The 22,880-nt window shown below is 59.3% G+C and overlaps 1 protein-coding gene across 7 annotated transcripts; it reads left to right on the plus strand.

Moving 5' to 3' along the window:
* Positions 1 to 997: 997 nt before the first annotated feature.
* On the plus strand, positions 998 to 22,472 carry MLXIPL (MLX interacting protein like). Of its 7 annotated transcripts, XM_030462723.1 has the most exons (18): positions 998 to 1,189; positions 2,084 to 2,194; positions 9,912 to 10,018; positions 10,164 to 10,246; positions 10,414 to 10,503; positions 10,994 to 11,038; positions 11,329 to 11,527; positions 12,097 to 12,174; positions 15,879 to 16,054; positions 16,132 to 16,729; positions 17,771 to 17,904; positions 18,394 to 18,571; positions 19,192 to 19,304; positions 19,473 to 19,592; positions 19,840 to 19,967; positions 20,282 to 20,405; positions 21,520 to 21,649; positions 22,087 to 22,472. In XM_030462723.1, exons 2-18 carry the CDS (start codon positions 2,178 to 2,180, stop codon positions 22,209 to 22,211), a joined length of 2,445 nt encoding a protein of 814 aa, XP_030318583.1. In that variant the 5' UTR covers positions 998 to 1,189; positions 2,084 to 2,177; the 3' UTR covers positions 22,212 to 22,472. The 7 variants fall into 7 exon arrangements, with proteins under 7 accessions (XP_030318583.1, XP_030318578.1, XP_030318579.1 ...); XM_030462718.1 differs by lacking the exon at positions 998 to 1,189 and having other exon boundaries at positions 1,731 to 2,194; XM_030462719.1 differs by lacking the exon at positions 998 to 1,189 and having other exon boundaries at positions 1,731 to 2,194; positions 18,397 to 18,571.
* Positions 22,473 to 22,880: the final 408 nt, after the last annotated feature.

A 22,880-nucleotide genomic window follows, 5' to 3' on the forward strand; every position in this document is an offset into this window, starting at 1 on the left:
TTCCCCTACAAACTGCATAAAAATTCAGGTGCCTGGTCCCCTCTGTATCAGCTTTCTGCCCCTGTTTGTCCCCATCAGCAGTGCTTAAAAGCTGTGCCTGAGTGTGTGTTCCTGCCAGGCTGGGGAGCTGGCAAAGAAGCTGCCAGAAAACTAGGGAGAAAAAAAAAAGAGATTCAAGCCTGAAATTATACCCAGGTTGTCTCCCTGCAGCTCTGGCCAGTAAGGAGATGTGTGTGGCACAGGTCTGGATGGGGTGGCACACACAGGAGCTCTTGGTATTGACCAAAGACTCCCAGACTGGTTTGGGTTGGAAGGAACCTTAAATCTCACCCAGTGCCACCCCTGCCATGGTCAGGGACACCTCCCACAGCCCAGGGTGCTCCAAGCCCCATCCAACCTTCAACACTGCCAGGGATGGGGCAGCCACAGCTTCTCTGGGAAACCTGGGACAGGGGCTCAGCACCTCACACCAAAGAATTTCTTCCTGATCTCTCATCTCAATCTCCTCTCTTTCAGTTTGAAACTGTTCCCCCTCTTCCTATTGCTACATATAAAACCATCTGGCAGGGAGCAGGGAGGGGACTGGAGCATCTCTCAGGACACCTCAGAGGGAAAAGTAATTCATCTTGATAATGTAAATTAAATTCGGTTAACTCTATTGTTTTCACAGCATTCGTTTGGCTGAGGAGCCTTGCTGAGCATCGTCAGACAGGTTTGCTGGAGCTTTGGGCTCAGAGCTGGGAGCTTTCACCTGAAGTTGAACTTCTTTTGACCTGTTGCTCAGTTAGGTGAGGGGAGGCCCCGAGACTGGCACAAACTGGAAGATAAGGAGGTTGCTGCTGTTGGTAGAAGCTGCAGCCCGCCCAGATAAGAGCAGGTAACGGCTTGCAGGAGGCAGAGGAGGAATCCAACACGGAACAAGGTGACAACAGACCAGAAATCACCATTGGACCGAGAGGTGCATGAACAGAGCGTGGAGGACACGTGTTCAGATTGTCAGGGTATAATGCCCAGGGACTTCTTCGCTCTGCTCCCCGTCCAGAGGGGACAGCAGAGGAGCACAAGCTGCTCCTGGTGCTGTACCACTTGGCTACATTTTTTCCATCCCGGAGCCCGATGCTTGAAACTCTGCCGTGGGAAACCTCGGAGAAGGAAACTTCGTCAACATTAAGGACTGCACGACGAGAAGGTGTGTAACTCCCAGCACACAAGAGCTTCTCGTTGTCTGTGCTGGGGCACCCTCGGAGCAGGCTTCCTGCGGGGCTGCTGCTCGCCCGGGCTCACGGCTGGGTGACTCGCGGTGCTTTGCGCTGAGCTGCCTGCCCGTTGCTATAATTTTACCTGTTTGCGTCTCTTAATCTGTATTTGTTCCCTCGGGAGTGCGGGGAGATCCAGGAGGGCAGAGGCAGTAGGTAAATAGAGCCCGCTCCTCTCCCCGCCAGCCGCAGCCATTAAGCGGGTAAACAGAGCCGCTTGACACCCACCGGGACCGGGACAGGGGGGCACAGGGGACCCGCGGCCGCTCCTCCCCGCCTCGCCTGGGGAATAAAAGCCCAGGGCTGCGGGAGATACCAAAGCCCGGGAGCAACGCGAGCCGAGGACTGAAGCTCCCGTGAGCGGTGGCCGGTGGCCAGTGGCCGTGGCTGCCAGTGCCCCATGGGCGGGACCAGCCGGTACCACTATAAATAGGGGCTGGCGGCCCCGGCGAACCGAAAGCTGAGCCCCGGAGAGTGGAGGAGCCGGCGGGGAGCGGGGTGGGGCGAGCGGCACCCGGGAGGAGGTGTGGTACCGTGTCCTGTGCCGCCACACGTGCTACGGGCCGAACCGGGGCCCCTAAGGTGCCAGCACCGCCAGAACGCGGCCGCAGCGCAGGGCCGGGCCCGTAAGGGTGCCCGGCAATGGCCGGAGCTCAGGTGGGGCTGTCGGGACCCTTCCCGGAGCCGCCGGTTGGGCCGTGTCCCGTGTCTGACTCGGACTCGGACTCCGAGGATGCGGGCGCAGGCAGCGCCGGTCCCGGTACCGGGGCTCAGAACCGCTCCCAGGTCATCCACAGCGGCCACTTCATGGTGTCGTCCCCGCACAGCGATTCGCTGCCCCGCCGCCGCCACCACCGCGCAGAGCCCCGGCTGGCCGACCCCCGCAGCATCGACCCGACCCTCACCCGGCTTTTCGAGTGCATGAGCCTGGAGTACAGGTGAGTCCCAGCCCCCTCCTCTGGCACGACTCTGGCGGGGCTGGCCGAGCCCCACTGCCTCTCCAGGAGCCTTGCACTAATTGCCAACTGGCACCGTCCTCCTCATCTTGGCCATTGGATTGTGAAGTGCTCAGGAACCCCCGTCCTGGGAGGTTTCAGGGAAAAAGAAAGATTTGGTGCTGGGTTGTTGGCCACGGAGCCAGACGAGAAGTTCCTCCTCTCTTCACAAGTAGCTTCTCTCTCCTCCACCTTCCCATGAGACCCGGAGTCACTGTGTCCAGCACCCTCCCAGCCAGGTCCTGCCTACTCCAAAGAGCTGCAACAACCCTGTGGGCAGCCAACACTCACTCTTTGGCAATGCAGATCAGAGCAGGATTCCATCCTGGACTCTGCCCACATGTCCTGAGGTTACTCCAGGGCTTACAGCAGCAGCAAGGGCTGAATATCTGCAAGGGGCTTTGTCCAAGGCCTCCTGAAAGCTTCTCCCCTTCTTGTCTGCAGAACCAGATGGGTGGCTGGATTGTTTGCCCAACCCTACAAATCACCCCAGCCCAAGATCCTGGGGACCTGCTCATCCCACAGCTCCTCATTGTGTCCCTTAGCACCTTGATACACATTCTGGGAGGCAGCTCCCCTCTTGCCCAAAGCCCCTTTGGGCTTTGACTTCTTTCAAGCAGAGAGTGTCTTGCTCTGCTGGCATAAGTGCAAAACTGCTTGCATAGATTTCCCAAAATGTCCAGGTGAAACCCTGGAATGACATCCTAGTGATGACACATGAAAACAAAACCTTTGCCTAACAGCCTTGAAGTGTAGCCCATTTCCATGCAGGACCTCACTGTTGCTGACCTGTCAGGATACCTTGGAGTCCTTGAGAGCTCAATACAATGGAATATGTGGTTGCTCCCAGAGCAGCTCTGGTGCCACTGTCACAGCACTCCAAGGGTTCTCTTTGCCACATGGCTCTGTGCTTCTGTCCCACTGCCACATTGTAGGTTTCATGGTTTGCTCCTCCAAGGAGAGCTCTGTGGGAGCTTCCATGTTCAGGGGACCCCGAGGTACTGGTGACCTTACTCACTTCTGCTCTCCCAGCCCTGGACTTTCCATAGTCTGGGCCTTGCAGCTTGTGGATGTAGGAGCAGCCACAGCTCCACCCCGGGGTGCTCAGACTTTTGACTCCTGAGGTGCAGCACAGCCTCTGTGTGTCCCCATGCAGAGGGGAGAGTGGCAAGTGCTTTGGCAGCTGAAATGGACCAGAGGAGCTGTGTGTCCCTCAGGCATTATCCAGTTTCTCTGGATATGATTCTCCAGTTCTCTGTCCTCCTTGGACACCCTGCTGCACTGAGCATGGCAATGCACCTACCAGCCTCAGCCCCAGCACCAGGGCAAACCATAACTGCAGCTGGACAGAAATCTTCAGTGAGGAGGATCCACAGCATCTACAAAACCTTCGTGCCCCTAGTGAGGGCCATTCCAGAGAGCAGAGCACATGTCTCCTGGCTGTCTTGCTGCAGGACTAGGTCTTGCTCAGCACCTGCAGGACCAGGTCTTGCTGTGCCATGGAGCTGGGGTAGCTGCAGGCATGGGACCCAACCAGGGCAACATCCAAACTCCGTGGTGGTTTCTTCTCTCTTGGAGTTCCTTCCACCTTTAGACACTCTCCACCTCTCAGCTGTCATTCTCTGCAGCTTGCCAGCACCCTAAAAACAGGACCCCAAGCACTGATGAAGGCTGGAAATGCCTCTCCATATGGGGAACAGGACTCTGACTCTAAGCTGAACACTCTGCTGGCTGAGCTGCGCTTCAAATGGTTCCTTTCTCCCTTTGGAGTCCTACAGCAGCTTTGATAATCCATTTTTTGACAGACTTGGGAGCAGTAGTTGGAGGAGGATAGAAGCAGGGGGAAATAGAACTTAAAGATACTTGGCTCACCTCTACTTTCAGTCTTATCTGATTTCTGCATCATCTGCCAACCTTCCCTCCCAGCCAGGTTCCTCAGAAGGACAGAACAGCCCCAGCTGGAGTGTCCAACCAAATGTCCTCCACTCTTCAGGAGCTCACCAGCAGTTATGGTGAGCAGAAACCTACAAAAGCAAAAACCATGGAAAGGTGTCAGCTGGGAGGCATCCCTGGAGCTCAGAGTCATTCCCTGCAGGGCTGACTCCAAAGCCGCATCAGGGTGCTCAGGGCCTGAGGGATGGGGACCGAGGACAGTGAGACCCCCACCTGTATACCCTGTCCTGGAGCTGCTCTGCTCTCACAGGGAAGAGTCTCCATGGTTTAAATTGGAGCTTCCCTTGTTCCAGCTTGTGTCTGTTGCCTCTTGTCCTTTCTTGATGTGTGTCTGGGAGGTGTCTGGCTCCATCTCCTCCACAGCCTCCTTTGGGTAGCTGAAGGCAGTAAGTAGGTCCTCTCTTCACCTTCTCTTCTTCAGGCTTAGCAAATTCATTACCCACCCTCCTCTTCTGTCATGACCATTTGTCTCCAGCCACCTTACCCTCCTCCAAGGTCATCCCAGTTTGTGAACCTCTTTCTTTTATTGGAGGAACCATTCTGGACACTAGATCCAGGCTTGGCCTTAGAAGTGCTGAGCAGAGGAGAACTTTCATTCCTCCTGCCCTGCTGGCTGGGCTCACATCACTTCAAAGCACTGCACCAAACTCTAAACAGCATCACTGTTCAGTGCCTGCAGCTGAACATCCATCCCCTCTCCAGCACTCCTCATCACCACTCCTCAGATGCTTATGGCAGCTCCAGCAGCTGCCCTGAGGATCTGGTGTGTAATCCCCCCGCAGACTGGACTGGGCATCACCCTCTCACTGGGAAAGAAAAGCTCTCTCCACTTCAAGGCTTGCTCCTAGCAGCAACTTGTTTTTTACAGATTCCTCAAAGAGAGGACACTCACCCCACCAAAGTCTTCCTCCTGGGGCTGGGATGAAGCAGTTCCCAGGATGTTTGCACCCATTTCCTGGGACACTTCCAGCAGCTCTCTGGCCAAAGACTTAATGATTGTCTTCCACTCCTTCTCCTGCAAGGTGCTGCCCTTCTGGAATCTCTTTTTTAGAATGTTGTTTCTGCTGTGGATGGACCTCCCTGCAGCACACTTCCCCAAAAAGCTGAGCCCGTGGCGTTAAGCTGCTTCAGCATCAGCTCCCATCATGGCCTTAGGACCATTTCCCCAACTGAGCAGCTTTCTGCCCATCCCTGCAGTGTGACTCCCAGTGTCCTGCTCTGCAGAGGTGGTTTCCTGGGCTCACACACCCCCTGTGACCTGTTGCAGGGAGTCACGGGGTGACTGACCCAGGGAATTGTCCTCCTGAGGGGTGAAAAACTGGGTGCAGATGGGAACTGCCAACTGCAGCCCCTCCTGGTCCTGCCTTACACATGTCTGCCTTGTGCTTCAGGAGGAGCCTCCTGTGGCTGTTCCCAGATGTAAATTAACCTTCTCCTCTGCAAATATGGAGAGGGGGATTTCACAGGAAGGGAGATCAGTGAGTGACATGGAGTGATTTAAAGCAGGCAGGCTTTGATTACACCCTTGCACACCAATTCCCAGCCAGTTCATCCTTCTGCCAGGAGGCTCTGAGGCTTTCTGAGAAGCAGAATTTGCAGCTTTGTAGTTCTCTTTGATTGATCCTCTGACTCATGGTTCCTCCAGCACACACGTGCAATGCTGTGACTGCTGGGTCCCATCATCTCATGAGGCTTCAGTCTCCTCCAGACCATCTGCATCCTGGCTTTGTCCTGGCTGGAAGGAGGTGGGAGGTGAGGGAAGCCAAGCCCAGTGCTGATGGCAGCCCTGGCTTGGCCTGTCCTCTGGGGCTCTGCAGAAGGTTGGGCAGTGTCTGCAAGGAATTATCCATGGGATGGGCAACAGGAAGGAGGACAGGTTCGTGCTAAACCCACCCACACTGCCCTGTGGCTGTGCTGCATGGTTTTTCCAAGCATTAGGGGCTCATCCTACTCAAGCAGTATGCAGAGGAGCTTCTTCAACCCAAAGAAGAGAGGACTGTGGAGAGACCTTAGAGCATCTTCCAGTGCCTGAAGGGGCTCCAGGAAAGCTGGGGAGGGACTTGGGACAAGGGCCTGGAGGGATGGGATGAAGGGGAAGGGTTTCAGGCTCCAAGAGAGGAGAATGAGATGGGAGACTAGGAAGAAATTGTTTGTGTGAGGGTGCTGAGCCCCTGTCCCAGGTTTCCCAGAGAAGCTGTGGCTGCCCCATCCCTGGCAGTGTTGAAGGTTGGATGGGGCTTGGAGCACCCTGGGCTGTGGGAGGTGTCCCTGACCATGGCAGGGTAGAGTTAGGACTGGATGAGCTTTAAGGTCCCTCCCAGCCCAAACCAGTCTGATTATGGAATTCTGTTTGCAGGAGCATTTTCAAAACTTCCCTTCTCCTCTGAGGCACTTCATACCCACTCTGCCCAGAGGGCTGCCCCAGAGGAATAGCTGTGCAGGTACTCCTAAACAGACAGAGTGGGTTCCGTGTCTAATCCCCAGGACAGTTTATTGACACCTTTGTTATGACAGTGTCCTCAGATTGCCCCTGACACAGCTGCTGCCAGGGCAGAGCTGACTCCAGAGGCAGCACCTTCTCATCATCACTCTGCAGTACAGAAAAAAATCCCATCCAGGTAGCAGAGGTTTGAAGTTGGATGTGAACACAGCTGGGTTTTGCTTCAGGGCACTTTTCAGGAAAACAGAATTTTTTTTTCACTTTCTTTCCCAGACTCGGGATTTTAAAACATAAAAATTCAAGTAAAACCACAACTTTGGTAGCTAAAGCTTTGTGAGAAATCGCACACCAGCTCGTAGGACTTGCAGGAAAGGCTTTTCTCTTTCAGGGAGCCCAGGGAGGGACAAGGGAGGTTCTCCTGGCCCCATGGGGGATCCTGCTCTGGCTGCTCTTGGGAAGCAGAGTGGTGTCTGCTGAGGGACCCTCAGCTAAGCTGTTCCCTTCCTGCTGCCACCCTGCATGGAGCCAGAACATTCCTCCTCTTACTGCTGATGGAGAGCAAACTGCTCATTTTCCCATGAAAGCAGAGGCTGCAACTCCTTCAAAGTCTGGCTGGACCAAATGAATCCTGGAGCAAAGCTGCTGGGCAGAACAGAGCAGGGTTTGGTGCCAGCTGAGCTCTGCTCCCACCTCCCCTCACCCCACACAGCAGCTGGGGGGCTCTGTGTCCCCATTCCTTGGGCAGTGTGGGGCAGCAGGACCCCCACCTCTTTGGGGGCATCCCAAACCTTCCTCGAGGCTCAATGTGGGGTTTGCATCCGTGTCAATCCCAGGGAAGGGTGGGGCCATTTTCGAGGCGAGCCAGGGAGCAAAGATCAGCCCGATAAGCCCCAAAACAGAACGGATCGTTAATAGGGGAAAAAGCCTGTTATTGGCAAAACCCAAAGGTGTCTCCCCACTTGGGGTCCCACAGCAGCTCTGTGTCTCCACACGGGGCTGGGGGTGCCCTCTGTGTGCCGGGGGGGCTGCAGGCTCCAGCAGCTCCTCTCAGCTGTCGGCAGGGCCCGGTGGCAGTGCTGCGGACCCTGGCCGGGTGGCCTTGACCGTCAGGACCTGGCCTTGTGCCCAGGAAAACGTCCCTTCCATTGGCTCCTCTGCTTGGCACCACCACACTGTTTGCCTTGTGCCGCTGGGGAAAGTTCAAAATCCTGGTGATAGCAGAGTGGCCAAGTGGGCAAGTCCTTAACTCTCTGCGGGCTGGAGCTGCGGGGACTCGGGTCCTTCCTCACCCCCCGGGGCTGTGGGGCGGGATGGGTGTCCCCGGGGTGACTCTCCCTGTGGGTGGGAGAACCTGATCCCAGGAACATCCGAGGCTCTGGAGTAGGAGGGGTGCCTGGTCCCTGTCCCCTGGGGATGTTGGGGACAGCAGAGGACACCAGGGCTATCCTGCCTGCTCATCCCTCTGCCTGCAGGGCCGTGCAGGACCAGCACAGAGGTCTCTGGACTGCCTGGCTCCAAGGGCAAGGGACCTTCCTGCAGCAAAGCCACCTCCTTGCTGGGCTGCAGGGATCCCCGAGCCCAGCTCTGAGCCAAGCCAACCCAGACTCTGAGCAGGATGGCCCTATGTGCCATCCCATCCCGTGGCCATGATGTTCATGCAGAACAGGCCAGAACCTTTGTTTGAAGGTGCTTGAAGGTCTCACAAGAGTGAACAAGCGTGTGGCTCCTTAAAGCCCTTTTGCCACCCCACCACCTCCCAGGGGACTTGGCCTCTGGCACCTCAGGGTGCACCCAAGGACATGCTGGCAAGGATACAGCAGTCTGCACCCAGCCCAGCCTCTGCCTTTCCTCCTCCCTGCATGTGCCTGGGGCAAGTGGGACCCAAAGCAGCACCCAGATCTTTAAGACACACACTCTTGGCTGAGGAGGGATGTGTCCTTCCTGGGGAGGGGTGCGAGGGCAGTGCCTGAAAGGGCTCCAGGAAAGCTGGGGAGGGACCTGGGACAAGGGCCTGGAGGGATGGGATGAGGGAAAGGATTTCAGGCTCCAAGAAAGGAGATTGAGATGAGAGATTAGGGAATAATCCTTTGGTGTGAGGGTGCTGAGCCCCTGTCCCAGGTTTCCCAGAGAAGCTGTGGCTGCCCCATCCCTGACAGTGTTGAAGGCTGGATGGGGCTTGGAGCACCCTGGGCTGTGGGAGGTGTCCCTGACCATGGCAGGGTAGAGTTGGGACAAGATGATCTTTAAAGTCCCTTCCAACCCAAAACATTCCATGAGTACATGCAGCCTCCAGCCTGCTCTCAAAGAGCTCCTCTGTGCAGCTGTGCCCTCCTGGTGGAAGAGCCAGGACAGCCATGGGGGCAGCAGAGAGAGGCAAGAAGAACCCCAGGCTCCCCCCGTGGAGTTCCTGGGGCAGCAGGACCCTCCTGACCTCCCTGGTGGGTGCATGCAAGAGGTTGTGTCTCTCAGCTGGAAGGCAACAACCCGATGTGTGAAATGAGGCATTGCAGCCCCATGAGGGGCACCATGAGCTGCAGAACAACCACAGCTGCCTTGGGGAGCCAGAAAATGGGAAGGAGGGAGCCCTGTTGGGGCAGGGGGCAGGGGTGAGGGGCACAGGTCTGCAGGGAAAAGTACAGAGAAGAGTCCAGGGCAGGGCTGGGCTGAGGGCAGGGCTGGGCTGGGCTGACTCTCTGCCCATCTTGGGGCACAGGTGAGTGTCCCTTAATGTCCTTAAAGTCCTCCAGTTCACTGCCCTGCCTTCCCAGACATGGCTGCCCCCACCTGCAGGCCTTGCCTGGTGTTAAAAGGAGGGTCAGAAATAGCTGCCCAAACACTGAGATGAGGGAAGAGCTGCAGCAACACATCCCTGAGTGTCTGATGTGGGGGGGAGGTTTCCCCTTGGGACCAGGATGGCATTGTCCTGGTTTTGGGGGCATTGGGCTCCCTCCTCAGAACCAGGGCTCAAACCTCAAGGAACCAATTCCTCTCTGTGCTTTACTTTAATCCCAGTGGCTTGGAAAGCCTCTGATGGCTCCGTGAAGCTCATAGTTTAGGTCTGCTCTGCTCAGAGTGATGAGGAGCTTGGGGTGCTCCCGTGGGTGCTCCCATAGCACCTGGCAAGCAGCTGACAGCAGAGCCACAGGGCTGAGCCTGCTCCATGCTGATGTCCTGGGCATCCCTCAAGGCACAGCCCCCCTGGGAGCCCTCAGACTGGGAGAGCTCTGGGATGGTGCCCCCCAGCCTTTCCTTTGCTCGGTGTCCTAGTGGGAAGCTGGTGTCTCCAAAGTGGAAGAATTTTAAGGGGCTGCGGCTGCTTTGCCGGGATAAAATTCGTCTCAACAACGCTATCTGGAGAGCATGGTACATCCAGTGTGAGTATGGAGCCAGCCCCTGCCCTGCCTGCCCAGATGAGCCGGGCCGGGGGGGTGCAGTGATGGGTGCAGGGGGTGCAGGGGCACCTGCCCCTGCCCAGGGAGGGGGCCGGGGGTGAAGCCAGATGTGTTTTCCCCTGGACAGATGTGGAGCACAGGAAGAACCCTGTGTGCAACTTCATCACCCCGCTGGAGGGGTCGGAAGCTGACGAGCACCGAAAACCAGAGGTGGGACAGGGAGCAGGGCTGGGTGGCAGGGGCAGGAGCTGGGGACACACAGCGGGCAGCACTTGTGGTGTTTCATGGCTCTGCCAGGCATGGTGTTACTGAGAGGACAGAAGGGAATCAGGGGAGGGCTGGGGGGCTGCTCTGTGACCCCCTCTCCTGCCCCCCAGGCTGTGGTGCTGGAGGGCAACTACTGGAAACGCCGCATCGAGGTGGTGCTGAGGGAGTACCACAAGTGGAGGATCTACTACAAGAAGAGGGTGAGTGGCTTTGCTGCCTGTCCTGGGGCAGTGCCAGCAGCAGGAAAACAGGAAAACAGAATTTTTTCCACTTTCTTTCACAGACTCTGGATTTTAAAACATAAAAGTTCAAGTAAAACCATGACTTTGGTAGCTAAAGCTTTGTGAGAAATCGAACACAAGCTTGTAGGACTTGCAGGAAAGGCTGTTCTCTTTCAGGGAGCCCAGGGAGGGACAGCCCAAGGTGGAGCCATGTTTGACCATGTGTGGCCCATGTCAGGCTCTTGCCACCGTGACAAGTGTGAGGGAGCTCAGGGCAGGACAGGAGATCCCATCCCCATCTGCCCAGCCCAGCCTTTGCAGAGTAAATGCAAATGTGAACTCGTGGTGGCCACACTGAGCCCCCCAGGGAGCTCCCTCTTCAGCTCTGTCCCCCTGAGCCATGTCCAGCTCTGCCTTGCACTGTGCCTGCCCTGGCTGAGGGGTGACACAGGCTCTGTTCTCCTTCCAGCTTCGAAAGTCCACCCGGGAGGAAGAGTTCTCCAGCCAAAAACAGGTGAGTCTGCTGGGGACAAAGAGGGAGGGGGGGTCACAGGGCAGAGCCCTGTGCTGGGCAGCCTGGGAGAAGGGTGGATCAAAGCCCCAGGATGTGAGGAGCCCAATGGGTTGGGATGCCAGGTACTTAGGATGTGGGATTCACCCTTCTGGAAGCACCAAGGTGTGAAGCTTTGGAGCCATAAATGCCACAGGAAGCATGGGAGCTGCCAGGGGTGGCAGCTGAGGAGCCCAGCATGGAGCCCAGCCCTGAGAGGTGCCCGCTGGGCTCCACTGCTCCATCTCATGCAGGATGAGGATGCCTGGAAGCCAACAGAGAAATGGTGCAACCAGCTCTTCTGCAACGTGGTGCCCATGCTTCTTGGGGATGAGGAAGAGGAGCCAGGGGGCAGGCAGCACTTCGACTTGGACACCTTCCTCTCAGACATCTCTGACACCCTCTTCACCATGACACAGACACCCAGTGCCCACCAGGAGCTTCCTGAGGATGGTAGGTGCCCCAGACCACGCTCTCACCAGAGGAGGAGATGCAAGTGGGCAGCGTGTCCCACAGCACCTTTCTGCCTCTGGATTTAGCCCCTGAGAGCTGCTGCCTGGGTTCCTTGGGCAGAAAGAATCCCCAGGAAGGGATGCATCCCTCAGGGAGCCACCTGAGGAGGGGATGCTCCCACCCTGCCCCAAGGACAGCTCAACCTGCATCCCCTGCTCTGGAGGAGCTCTAACCCCACGAAGGACCCAGGGCAGAGCTGCCAGCCCTGGGTCAGCAGCAAGCAGGTCCTGCCTGGCCAGGTTCCTGGAGCTCCTGAAGCACCAGGTCCCACACCAAGAATCAGCTTTTCCTGGGTCCCTGCAGTGCTGGGTGAGGTCCCAGATGCTGGCAGGGTGTCCCTGGGTCTCTGCAGGGGGGGTGCCCATCTCCCTGCCAACACACGGCTACAGAGATGTGGGGTGACTCCAGGGTGACTCCAGCTCTTAGGACAGGGGAGGGGGGGATCCCCGAGGGAGGGTCTTGGGGATGCAGTGACTGAGCCCCCAGGTTGCAGCTCTGCCCTCTTCCAGTGTATATTGGGAATGCTGACATGATCCAGCCGGACCTGGCACCCCTGCAGCCCAGCCTGGATGACATGGACATATCAGGTAAGGGCAGCTCCACAGCCCACACAGCCCAACGTGCTCTGCACCCCACAGCAGCCAAAAAATGCAGAGTTCAAAGGGTTGTCCAGGCAGCAGCAGGAGCTGCAGGAAAGCACTGGAATCCCAGCAGCATGGAAGGAGCAGCATGTATGGGCCAGGGTACCTGTCTGCACCCACGGCAGAACCAGGGCAAGTCCAGAGGGGCCTGGCCAGGAGCAGTGGAGGGGATTCCTATGAACAGAGGGGTTTCCCATAGTGCCAAACAGCCTTGCTTTGCCTTCAGACAGAGGAAGAACAATTGTCCCTTCCCAAGAAACAGGATGTCTCTGGAGAGGGGGTCCTGAGCTGATGTGTTCCCCTTCCTCAGCCTGCTCCCCATCCAGCCCCAGCAAGGCAGACTGGCTCAGAGCTGGGTTCTGCTGTGTCCTGGGCTGGGTTCTGCTGTGTCCTGGGCTGGGTTCTGCTGTGTCCTCTGGTGCAGAGACAAATGTCCATCTGGTACAATGGGGCTGCTGTGGGGGATATGGGGAGGGGGAGATGGCAGCCTTCTCCCATGGGGCTGCCACCAACACTGCCATGTTGGCTCTGAGCCATGAGTGTCCCTGAATGTCTTTGAGTCTGCTGGGAGATGTCCTTGTCCCAGCTGTGCTGGGCAGAGCCCTCATATACCAGTGCAAGGCATTAGCAGTGCCCCAGAGACCAGCTCTGCCCTCGAACATGCCTGAGCTGATGGTCTGGGCACATTTTGCAGGGTGAGGACTGGTGTGGGACAGTGACCTCGGGCAGCACCAGCATCTTCAGAGTCCTCTGTACGTCTGCCAGCACCTTGTGAGCTCCAGGGCTGCTCTCCACTTCCTTCAGCTGGAGGAAACGAGGGTGCTTGCACCACAGGGTGTGGGTGATGCAAGAGCAGAGGCTGGCAGGGAGCAGGCTGGGCACTCGGGTGTGCCAGGACAGGAGGAGGGATGCCCCAGGATGGGCAGGGTGGGAAGGCTCTTGCCAGCCCCCCCGAGGTCCAATCCGTGTGAGCTGTACTGGGAGGAGGGGGCCCATCCCCACTGCTGGCCCTTTTCCCACTGTCTCCAGGTGTCCCACATGGAATTCAGTCACTGGGATGTCAGAGAGCTCCAAATGGCTCCAACCGACACTTGACAAGTGTCCCCTGCCTCAGGGGGTTCTGTGTGGTGCTGGAAAGCTGCACCAACCCCTTCCAAGCAGCACCTCACAGCAGTGGGGTCACAGCAGCAGCTTCAGCACCTCTCTGGGCCCCACTGCTTGTGCCAGTGGTGGGGCACAGTGGGTGCTCAGCAGGAGATAGCAGTGGGCACAGCTGAACCCATCTATTTCTTTGAGCAGCTTTGGGTTTCTTCTCCTGGGGAAAAGGCCTGGGTTTTGGTTAGAGGTGCTTCCTGGAAAGGGGATGGGTGCATGAGGACAGCACCCCCTTCCCTGCTCTGCCCATGCCCTGTGGCTCTGCACAGGAGGACTGCAGGTTCTGGGGCTCAGGGGTGGCATCCCAGGCTGCTGAGTGCAGCTGAAGAGGCTCATGGAGCAGAGCTTCATCCCAGACATGGCATCTCCTGGGATGCTGCCAGCCTCTTGGGGGGCAGTGGGGTGCAAGCATGTGGGGTGGACACCGTGGTGCTTGTCACAGAGCTACCCCAGGGGCCCAGGGCTGTCACCCTGTCTGGTGGCTGTAGCAGAGCTCGGTGCCTGTCAGTCAGAGGGTGTAAACCAACCCCCAAATGAGGAAGCACCTCGTGTCCCTGGTGGGTGCTGGAGCGTGGTGTGGGGCGGATGGAGAAGTCCTGATGGCAGAGGGCAGGGAGCAGCCCAGCCCCGTGCCCTGCTGGCACCGTGCTCCAGGTAGGACCCAAGCTGGCACTGGGGAGCTGGGGGCTGGGCTGGCCTCCTGTGGGTGCCATCACCCTGCAGCACAGCAGGGCTCCCCCAGAGCCCGAGGCCAATGCTGCAGGGTCCTTGGTTTGGGAATGGGCTCTGTAACCCTCACTCCTTGGGAAAGCAGCCCCGGGTGTGAAGGGGATGCCAGGGGGTTGATGTGCTGGCTGCACGGGGGTTTCTTCCTCATGACACATGTCCCAACCATGCTGTGCAACCTGGGAGCAGGTCAGGGTGATGGGACAGTGGAGAGGAGTGTGTGCAGGAGCTGGGGGGTGGACAAGGGGCAGAGGAAAGGAGGGACAGGGTGCCTGGGGGCTGCCTGCTGCTGCGCTGGGCAGCATCCTCCATCCATCCCTGCAGCACAGCCACGGGCACAAGAGGAATTGAATCTGCAGAGCTGGGCACCAGAAGTGCCTATAAATACCCACAGCTCTTCAGTGCTGGTGGCAGGGGACAGCTTGGTGAGGGATGGTGGAGGACCAGGGCAGCCTGGAGCTGGTGTTGTGCCCTGGGGAGGCTGAGGCCCTGCCTGGCAGCACCACTGCCTGAGCCAAGTGCCTGGTGATAGAGGGACAGGGTGGCTCTGCCATGCTTCCAGGCACTCACTGTGTCCCTGGCAAGGGGAAGGGGCACACTGAGGGCTGGGCAGGGCCACTGCCCCATCTCACACCCGTGTCACCCTCAGCACATGGCACTGCTGGAATCACCACCATGCTCAGCTCTCTGGCATTCCTCTCTGCTGCCACATTTGCACCTTTGGTGTAGACCCAAGAGCATCTCAGGTTATTGCTTGGGACCCCACACAGGGCACCCCGGGCATGGCAGCCTGTGCCAGAGCCTGGAGGGAGAGCAGAGCCCTTGCAGGTCTGCTGGTGCTCATGGCATGGCTGCAGCTGCTGAGCAGGCAGAGGCTGGGAGGGGCAGCACAGGGGCTGGGGGCAGCTGTGTTCCCACCAGTACAGGGGGTGGGAGCAGGGCTGGGTGCTCCCCAGAGCAGATGCCAGAGCCCATGTCCCACTGGCTGGTGGCAGGGGCTGTCAGGCAGCTGCCTGCAAACCCATCCACTGCTCCTGCTATGGGGAGCATCCAGCAGCCCCATCCCCACCCAGGGAAAATCCAGCGGGGTCTGCATGGGGCTGGGTGTGCCCCAGGAGCCCATTCCACTGCCCACAGCACCAGGCCAGCCCCTCACCCCACACCGTCTGGGCCTGTGGAAGGGGCAGGGCTGTGGGAAGGGGAGAGGAAGAGAGTGGGAGTCACGGCAGGGTCATGGGGCTCTGCTCCAGGAAGCCCTGGGATGTGGTTAGCCACAGGCTGCACGCAGAGCAGTGCCAGGGAAGGGCAGGACTGTCCCCCGTGGCTCCAGAAGGCTGTGGTCTGCTCCTCTGAGTCCCTCTGCTGTGGCTGCCCTGCAGCCTGGGTGTCCCGGTGCCATCCCCAGCCTGGCACTGGGTCAGGAGGAGTTGGGTGGACACCCCGGTGATGCAGCACACGGCTCCCTGCTTGTTGTCAGGGATTTGGATTCCCACCCGTGGGTGTCTCCCCAGGTGGGTTTTCCTGTCCCTGTGCATGTGGCAGGGCTGTCCCTGGGCACCTGGGCTGCCTCTTCCCCCCACATTTCAGGATTTCACAAACTGGGTACCAAAGCTGCTGGGTACCAGGGGCTGCCCCGGCTCCTCCAGGTGAAGGTGGAGCTGTCAGATCTCCTGCAGTGCTGGTGCTGGGGTGCAGCCCCCCCGGCATGCCTGCAGCTTGTCATTCCTCTGCAGGGAGGTCCCCTCATGCCTGTCACTCTGTCCCTGCAGATATTTTCACCAGCCACCGGCTGCTGCCATCACAGACACAGCTGGGCTACCAAGAGCTGCCCTGCTTCATGCCCATGGCCGACACCTTGTTCAGTGGTGGGGGGGGATCCCCGATGGGCGCACGGGAGCTGCCTGCCAGCCCCGAGGCTCCACTCCCACCCAGCCCCCTCCTCCAGGTGAGCGGGACCCCGGCCACTGCCCCTCGGCTGCCGGTGCCCCCGTCACCCCCCTGACCTTCCCATCTCTCCTGCAGACTGGCGATGCTTCCCAGCTCAGCCTCCATGGCACCTTCCTGGCCCCCCAGCTCCCCGTGGCCACCGTGCCCCCCGAGCCCCCTGAGGTGTCCCCCGGCAGCCTCAGCCCCCAGCTCAGACACAAGTCCCCCCTGCAGTATGGCCTCCCCAGCAAGCGCCTCAGCCTGGAGCCACCAGGACCCCCCTACACCCCCCCCACCCCATCCCTCAGGACACCGCTGCTGAGCCCAGACCCCCCGTTTTCCCCCGCCTCGGCCCCCTGCTCCAAATTCCCCTATGCTGGCTCACCCTGCCCCTCTCTCCTCTCCCACCCCCCTTCCCCCCTCTCAGCCCCCTGCTTCACCCCCCATGCCCCGGGGCTGGGCTATGCCACGGGCACGCTGACCTCAGGATACCCCTCTCCGGCAGCCCCCCAGCTCCTGTCCCCCTCCACACTGGATGAGCCCAGGTTTGTCTCCCCCAAGGGGCTGCCCCAGGGTGGGGGTGGGCGGCCCAAGGCAAAGCCCGGTGGCACCAAGGCAAAGAGGCTGCCGGGACCCCCTGCATCCCCCCATCAGCCCGTGCCCAACCCCTGCCTGAGCCAACTGCTGACTGAAGGTAAGGGGGCTGGGGGGCTGTGGGCTGTGGGGGGCTGGGGATGAGCTGGGAAGGGTGATGTGGTGATGGAGGTGTCTGGGTGCTGGGATGCTGGGCAGGACACGGAGTTGTCCCCATGGAGAGGCAGAACCAAACCCAGGGGTGAAGCTCCCCAGCTTCAGCAGCCAGCAGCCCCCAAGGGAGATGGGGTCCAGGTGGTCCCAGGGTTTGGTGACAGGCACTGCTGCAAAGTCCCCGTGTCCCCAGCCTGGTCTCCACAGCTCTACAGGAATGGGACGAGGAGGAAGCAGTATCCTGCCTGACCCACTGCCTGTGCAGGGGAGGGGACAGGTCCCATGGGGCTGTCATAGCCTTGTGCTCAGGTTGGGGGGCTGAAGGTCCCCACCTGCCTCAAGGATCCCACGGGCATTCCTGCAGCAGAGAGCAAAGGAACCTCTTCTAGGGGCTGCTTCACTGCTCTTTGGCCAGACAGGCAGGGAAGAGGCTGCAGCAATGTGGTGCTGGGGTCTGAATGTGGGGCAGGAACAGCATCCAGCTCTGGAGTTCCCAGCACAAGAAGGACATGGAGCTGTTGGAGTGAGTCCAGAGGAGGCCATGGAGATGATTTGAGAGCTGGAGCAGCTCTGCCCCAGAGACAGGCTGAGAGTTGGGGTTCAGCTTGGAGAAGAGAAGGCTAGGGGGACACCCTGGAGCACCTTCCAGTATATAAAGGGGGCTTACAAAAAAGAGGGAGACAGACTTTTTAGTTGGCCCTGTGGTGATAGGACAAGGGATGACGATTTATCTGTTTTAAGAGTTTAAACAGGAAGAGGGGAGTCTGAGATGAGAGATCAGGAAGAAATTCTTTGGTATAAGGGTGCTGAGCCCCTGTCCCAGGTTTCCCAGAGAAGCTGTGGCTGCCCCATCCCTGGCAGTGTTGAGGGTTGGATGGGGCTTGGAGCACCCTGGGCTGTGGGAGGGGTCCCTGACCATGGCAGGGGTTAGGACTGGATGAGCTTTAAGGTCCCTTCCAACACAAACCACACTGTGATTCTATGAAAGGTCACCCAAGCCCTGACAGCCTCAGGCAGCAGCACCCTTCTGCTCCCTGCCCTCTTGCAGCCAAGCCAGAGCCAGCCCTGGATGCCCCACGCCCCATGGGCACAGGACTCCTGTCCACGTCCCCTGTCTCCCCGGTAAGCACACACCAACCCCAGGTCAAGAGTTGTGCCCCTAGGTCAGGGAGTGCCTTCTCCTGCTTGCTGGGGCAGGGATAGAGATGGTGCAGGTGGGGATATGGGGCTCTGTGGGGTCACCTTGGCAATATGGCAGTTTGGCAAAATGAGGCTGGACAGGCACAGGCTGAAGAAGAGGCCGTGTCGTATGGCCAGGGTAACAGAAGCCACCTGGGTGTCTTCTTTTGTAAAAGAAACCAGGCAGAGGTGGGAAACCCCCACCTGGCAGGGCCCTTTTCATGTCAATGCTGCCCTGGGCTAATGGGGCTGGGGCTGCCCCTGCAGAGGGGGGGATGCTCCCTCAGGACAGGGCTGCATCTCCCCGTCCCTGTTCCCTTCACAGGTGTTGGACTCAGTGCCCAGGCACTGACAGCCTAAAGGGGGTCTGGTTCCTGGCATGTGTGGGGTGCTGGGCCCCCAACCTCCCACTTCCCTCTGCCTTCTCCCCAGCAGCAGGGCAGTGTCCCCGATGTCCCGACCACCTTCCTCTCCAGAATGGCCCAGCTGAGCCCCGGGCTGGGACCTGGCTCCAGCCCTTCCCAGCCAGTGCCAGTGCCACTGGCAGGCACGCAGCCAGGCACACTGCTGGTCCCCAAGGCAGAGCAGCTCTCCCCCACCTCGGCTTGCGGTGAGTCTTGGGCACCCCAAGGAGCTCCACAGGACACAGTTTCCTGCAGGGAGCTTGGAGCAAACATTTCATTCCAGCTTCAGCCCCAGCTGCTTTCGTTTTCCCCCTGGGCATGGATAGTTTCCTTCCAAGGAGGAGGGTACAGCCCACCTTCACTTGCCTCCTTTTCCAGGGGCAAAAGCTGAAACAGGAAAAGACAAAAAGGAGCAAAATGTCAGACTGTGGTTTTGAAAACCCAGAGCTTGGTTTTCAAGTGGGAAGCAGAAACCAGAGTGGTGGCTGGAACTCAGGCTCTGGTGGCGTTCCTGGTTTCAGCTTGGCCCTTCAGCCTTGCTGCCCTCAGAACTCTCTCCTGTCCACTGCCACCCGCAGAAACACCAGAAATTTAAAATGCCATCCAAAATGGCCCTATTTCTTATCATATGTAAAATGAGTGGAATTTGGGATAAACTGGGATAAACAAGAGCATCCATGCCACCTCAATGGGGTGGCTGCCCAGGGCCAGGGGGGTGCTGCAGGCTGCTCCCCACCACCCTATCCCAGAGCAGGGTCCTGGTGTCAGCTCCTCACATGGGGCTACTGCTGCCTCTCTGCCCACAGCATCACCTTTCCTTTTCCAGGCAGTGACTGGCCCAGGCCCAGTCAGGCTTCCCCAGGAGCCACTGTGGGGCTGGGCACTGGCATCTCCCTGGCCCACCCTGTGTCCCATCGGGGCAGGCATGAGCCCAACAAGGTATGGCAGGAGCCAGCACTATTGGATCTGCAGATCCACCCTCCTCTTTGCTGCCCCTCAAGCTCCCCACACCCTGGCTGTGAGGTTTGAGCCAGCCCTTCCCCAATGGAGCGGATGGCCCAGGGCTGTTCCCATGGCAAGGAGGTTCCTGAGAGCATTTGCCCACAGCTGGAGAGCCGCCGGATCACACACATCTCAGCCGAGCAGAAGAGGCGTTTCAACATCAAGCTGGGCTTTGACACTCTGCACAGCCTGGTGAGCACACTCAGCGCCCAGCCCAGCATCAAGGTGAGTGTCCTGGGACACCCAGTGTCACCTGGGGACAGCACGTCCCTGCTCTGCCCTGTACACAAGGCCCACAGCCCAGGCAGGCAGGGACACAGGGGATGCAGCTGTGCCAGGGTGTTCCGAGCTCTGGAGCCCGTGGCAGAAACCATGGAGGATTGGGAGCTGAGAAACGGTGCCTTGAGCTGCCAGCCCCCTGCCCACCCATCCCAAGGGCTGCCTTTGCTGTCTTGCCCCTGTGGCCCTGCAGGTCAGCAAGGCTACCACCTTGCAGAAGACAGCCGAGTACATCTGCAAGCTGCAGCAGGAGCGGGCGGCCCTGCAGGACGAGGCACAGCGGCTGCGGGAGCAGATCGAGGAGCTCAACAGCTCCATCAAGTAAGAGGGACAGGACCCTCAGGAGGGACCTGCTGCCCAGGTCAGGGGAGCCAGGCACTGAGGGGAGACCACAGGACATGGCAGGGCTCCTGAGCACCTCCCAGGACCTAGATTTGACTCTATCCCCACTCAAACCCTGTTTCAGGAGGGAGATGCTCAAGAGGCCATGCCCCACAGCTGCCCTTGGTGGGGGGGACACATCCTGCCCACCCCTGCTGAGGGCTAAGGTCCTGCCAGAGCCTCTCCCCATAGGGTGCCCCCCGTGGGTACCATCACACTGAGCAGAGACCCACGGCACCACTTGTGCCCCACAGCCTGTGCCAGGAGCAGCTGCCAGCCACGGGGGTGCCCATCACGCGCCAGCGCTTCGACCACATGCGCAGCATGTTTGATGAGTACGTCCGCTCCTCCACGCTGCAGAACTGGAAGTTTTGGATTGTATCCTTTTGGGACAGTGCCTGCTGCTTGCTCTGTCCCCTCTACCAAACACCAGGGCCTCTGGTTAACCCATCCAGGGGGTCTGTCCAGATCAAGAGGCTCTGGAGACCACAGGAAGATGTTTCCCAGGCAAGGGATGGGATGTGGGAATGCACCAAGGTGTGGTGGTCAGGAGGGAGCTTCTGGTACTGTAGTGCAAATGGAGCTGGAGTAAATGATGGATCCTTGGGGAGAAGGGAAGTCACCAGCAGAGCTGGGCTTGTGCAAGGAAGAGCTCCTGGTGACACAGAAACTGGCTCTGAGAAGCAGCAGCCATTGCTAAGGATTATACACAAAGCTGGGGACATGGTGTCTCGGCCTTGGTAGCCATGTGGCACTCAGGTGGGCTCAGGCACCCAAAGGACACAAGTCTGGACTCCCCATGGTGGAAAGGATGGAGAGGATGAAGGGGCAAGGAACGTGTGGTCAAAGGGCTGGACCTGCTTCTTCATAAGCAAGGCCAAGACATACTGGGACCATTAAGTCTGCAGAGACTCTGAGGTCTACAGAACCCCAGGTGGCAGAGGGATGGGCAGGCCTTGCTGCCCACAGTCCCAGCCAGTGCAGGCAAAGGTGGCTCCTGAAGCAGAGTTTGGGATCCCTGTGGAGTTCCTTCCATGGGACACTGGGCATGCTAAAGCTGGCATGGGCTCCAAGACATGCCTGGGTTGGAGATACCTCTGTAGATCACTACATGCACAAAGTCTCCAGTCCCCAGCGATGGTCCCTGCTGGCTGGGAGGGAGCACAGTGAACACACTGGTGTCATGACCTGATCCTGGGCACTTCAGAGGACACTACACTTGCTGGGTTCCTGATCTGCTCTGAAGAATTGCCTTGTGTCTGATCAACCAGTTCTGGCAGTCCCAGTCATGATGGGGTTTATGCAGCTCTCACACTGCCTGCCCTGGGTGACACTCAGGTCCTGACCACTTGGGTGCCCTGGGGAAGGCACCCAGCAGGGATGTTCCATGGCTAGGCTGGGAGGTTTGTCTTGCTGCATGGAGGAGGGTGCTGCCCACACCTGGCAGGTGGGGCTTGACAAGATTGGTCCTTAACTTCTCCCCTCCCATCAGTTCAGTATCATCATCAGGCCTCTCTTTGAGTCTTTCAATGGAATGGTCTCCACGGCCAGCATGGAGAGCCTCACCCAGACATCTCTTGCCTGGCTGGACCAGCATTGCTCCCTGCCAGCACTGCGGCCGAGTAAGTGGCCCTGCTCCTCTCCATGGCTCACTGAAGATGCCTGGGATGATGGAAAAGGAGAGGGGAAAAGGAGGAGCTGTCCTGGGAGGTGGTGGGACTGATGCTGCATCATGCCTCTGCTGCACGGGTGGGAAGCACCCATGGGATGCCCTGGGGCTGCTCACTCTTTGCTTTTCCATGCTCCTTTCACACCCTGGCTCCAGCTGCTGCCCCAACCCCAGAGCCTGTGTCCTGGCTTGGCAGGGCTCAGCCCTCCCTGGGGTCCCTGGGTGGGTTTCCCTTTGCCCCTTCTGCGGGGGCTGTGGCAGGGAGCTGCTGTTGTGCTGTCTCCGGGGTGCAGGGATGGGAAGAGCCATCTCTCCAAGGATGGGTTAAGGGTACCCCTTCCAGTCCCCAAGGCCTGGGGGGGCAGCTGACATGTCCCACACCTCCCACAGCTGTGCTGAGCTCCCTGAGGCAGCTGAGCGTTTCCACCTCCATCCTCAGCGACCCCGCCTGCATCCCCGAGCAGGCCACCATGGCAGTGGCAGGGATGGGCCGGGCCGATGGTTCCTCTTCATAGCCACCCAGGAGGGGAATTCTCTGCCTGGCCAAGAGCCTCACTTGGTTGCCCACCCCTGCCAGAGAGGAGCCCCCACCAGACCGGGTTGCTGGGGTGGGGGAGCAGCCTGGGACCGGGGGGCTCCTTGGCCCTGCACCCCCGGTCCTGCTTGACCCCCGAGATGCTGCAGGGTGTTGGGTGCTGCCCGCCTGCAGCCTGGGCATGGAGGGGCTGCAGAGCTGGGGTGTCCTGCCCTGCTGCCTGGTAAAGAAATGGCTCTGACCAAGGGCTTCAGAGTTGTTCTTCCTGACCGGGTCTGCTCCGGGGCTGGGCTGGGGGAGACAGCAGGGAGAGGGCAGAGAGGGGGGAGCAGAGATGGGGGGCAGAGGAGGGGCAGAGGATGGGGGGGCAGAGGGGTGGCAGAGGGGGTGGGCAGGGGCGGAGGTCAGAGGGGGAGGCAGAGAGAGGGGACAAAGGGGGGCAAAGGAGGGTGCAGAGGGGAGGGCAGAAGGGGGGCAGGGGTGGAGGCAGAGATAGAGGGCAGAGATGGGGGACAAAGGGGGGACAGAGTAGGGGGCAGAGTGGGGGACGGGGGGGAAGAGGAGAGGGGAAAAAGGAGGGGGGGGAAGGGGGGGAGGTCAGAGGGGGGGGTCAGAGATGGGGGGCTGAGAGGGGGCAGGGGGGTGCAGT

This window comes from Calypte anna, chromosome 19 (assembly GCF_003957555.1).
Source record: "Calypte anna isolate BGI_N300 chromosome 19, bCalAnn1_v1.p, whole genome shotgun sequence".
NCBI classification, from domain to species: domain Eukaryota; kingdom Metazoa; phylum Chordata; class Aves; order Apodiformes; family Trochilidae; genus Calypte; species Calypte anna.

Coding starts and splice junctions, on each gene's coding strand:
- MLXIPL (XM_030462718.1), top strand. CDS start 1,899: ATGGCCGGAGCTCAGGTGGGGCTGTCGGGACCCTTCCCGGAGCCGCCG. Junction 10,504..10,993: donor GGATCTACTACAAGAAGAGG/GTGAGTGGCTTT, acceptor TTCTCCTTCCAG/CTTCGAAAGTCCACCCGGGA. Junction 16,055..16,131: donor CACCCAGCCCCCTCCTCCAG/GTGAGCGGGACC, acceptor TCTCTCCTGCAG/ACTGGCGATGCTTCCCAGCT.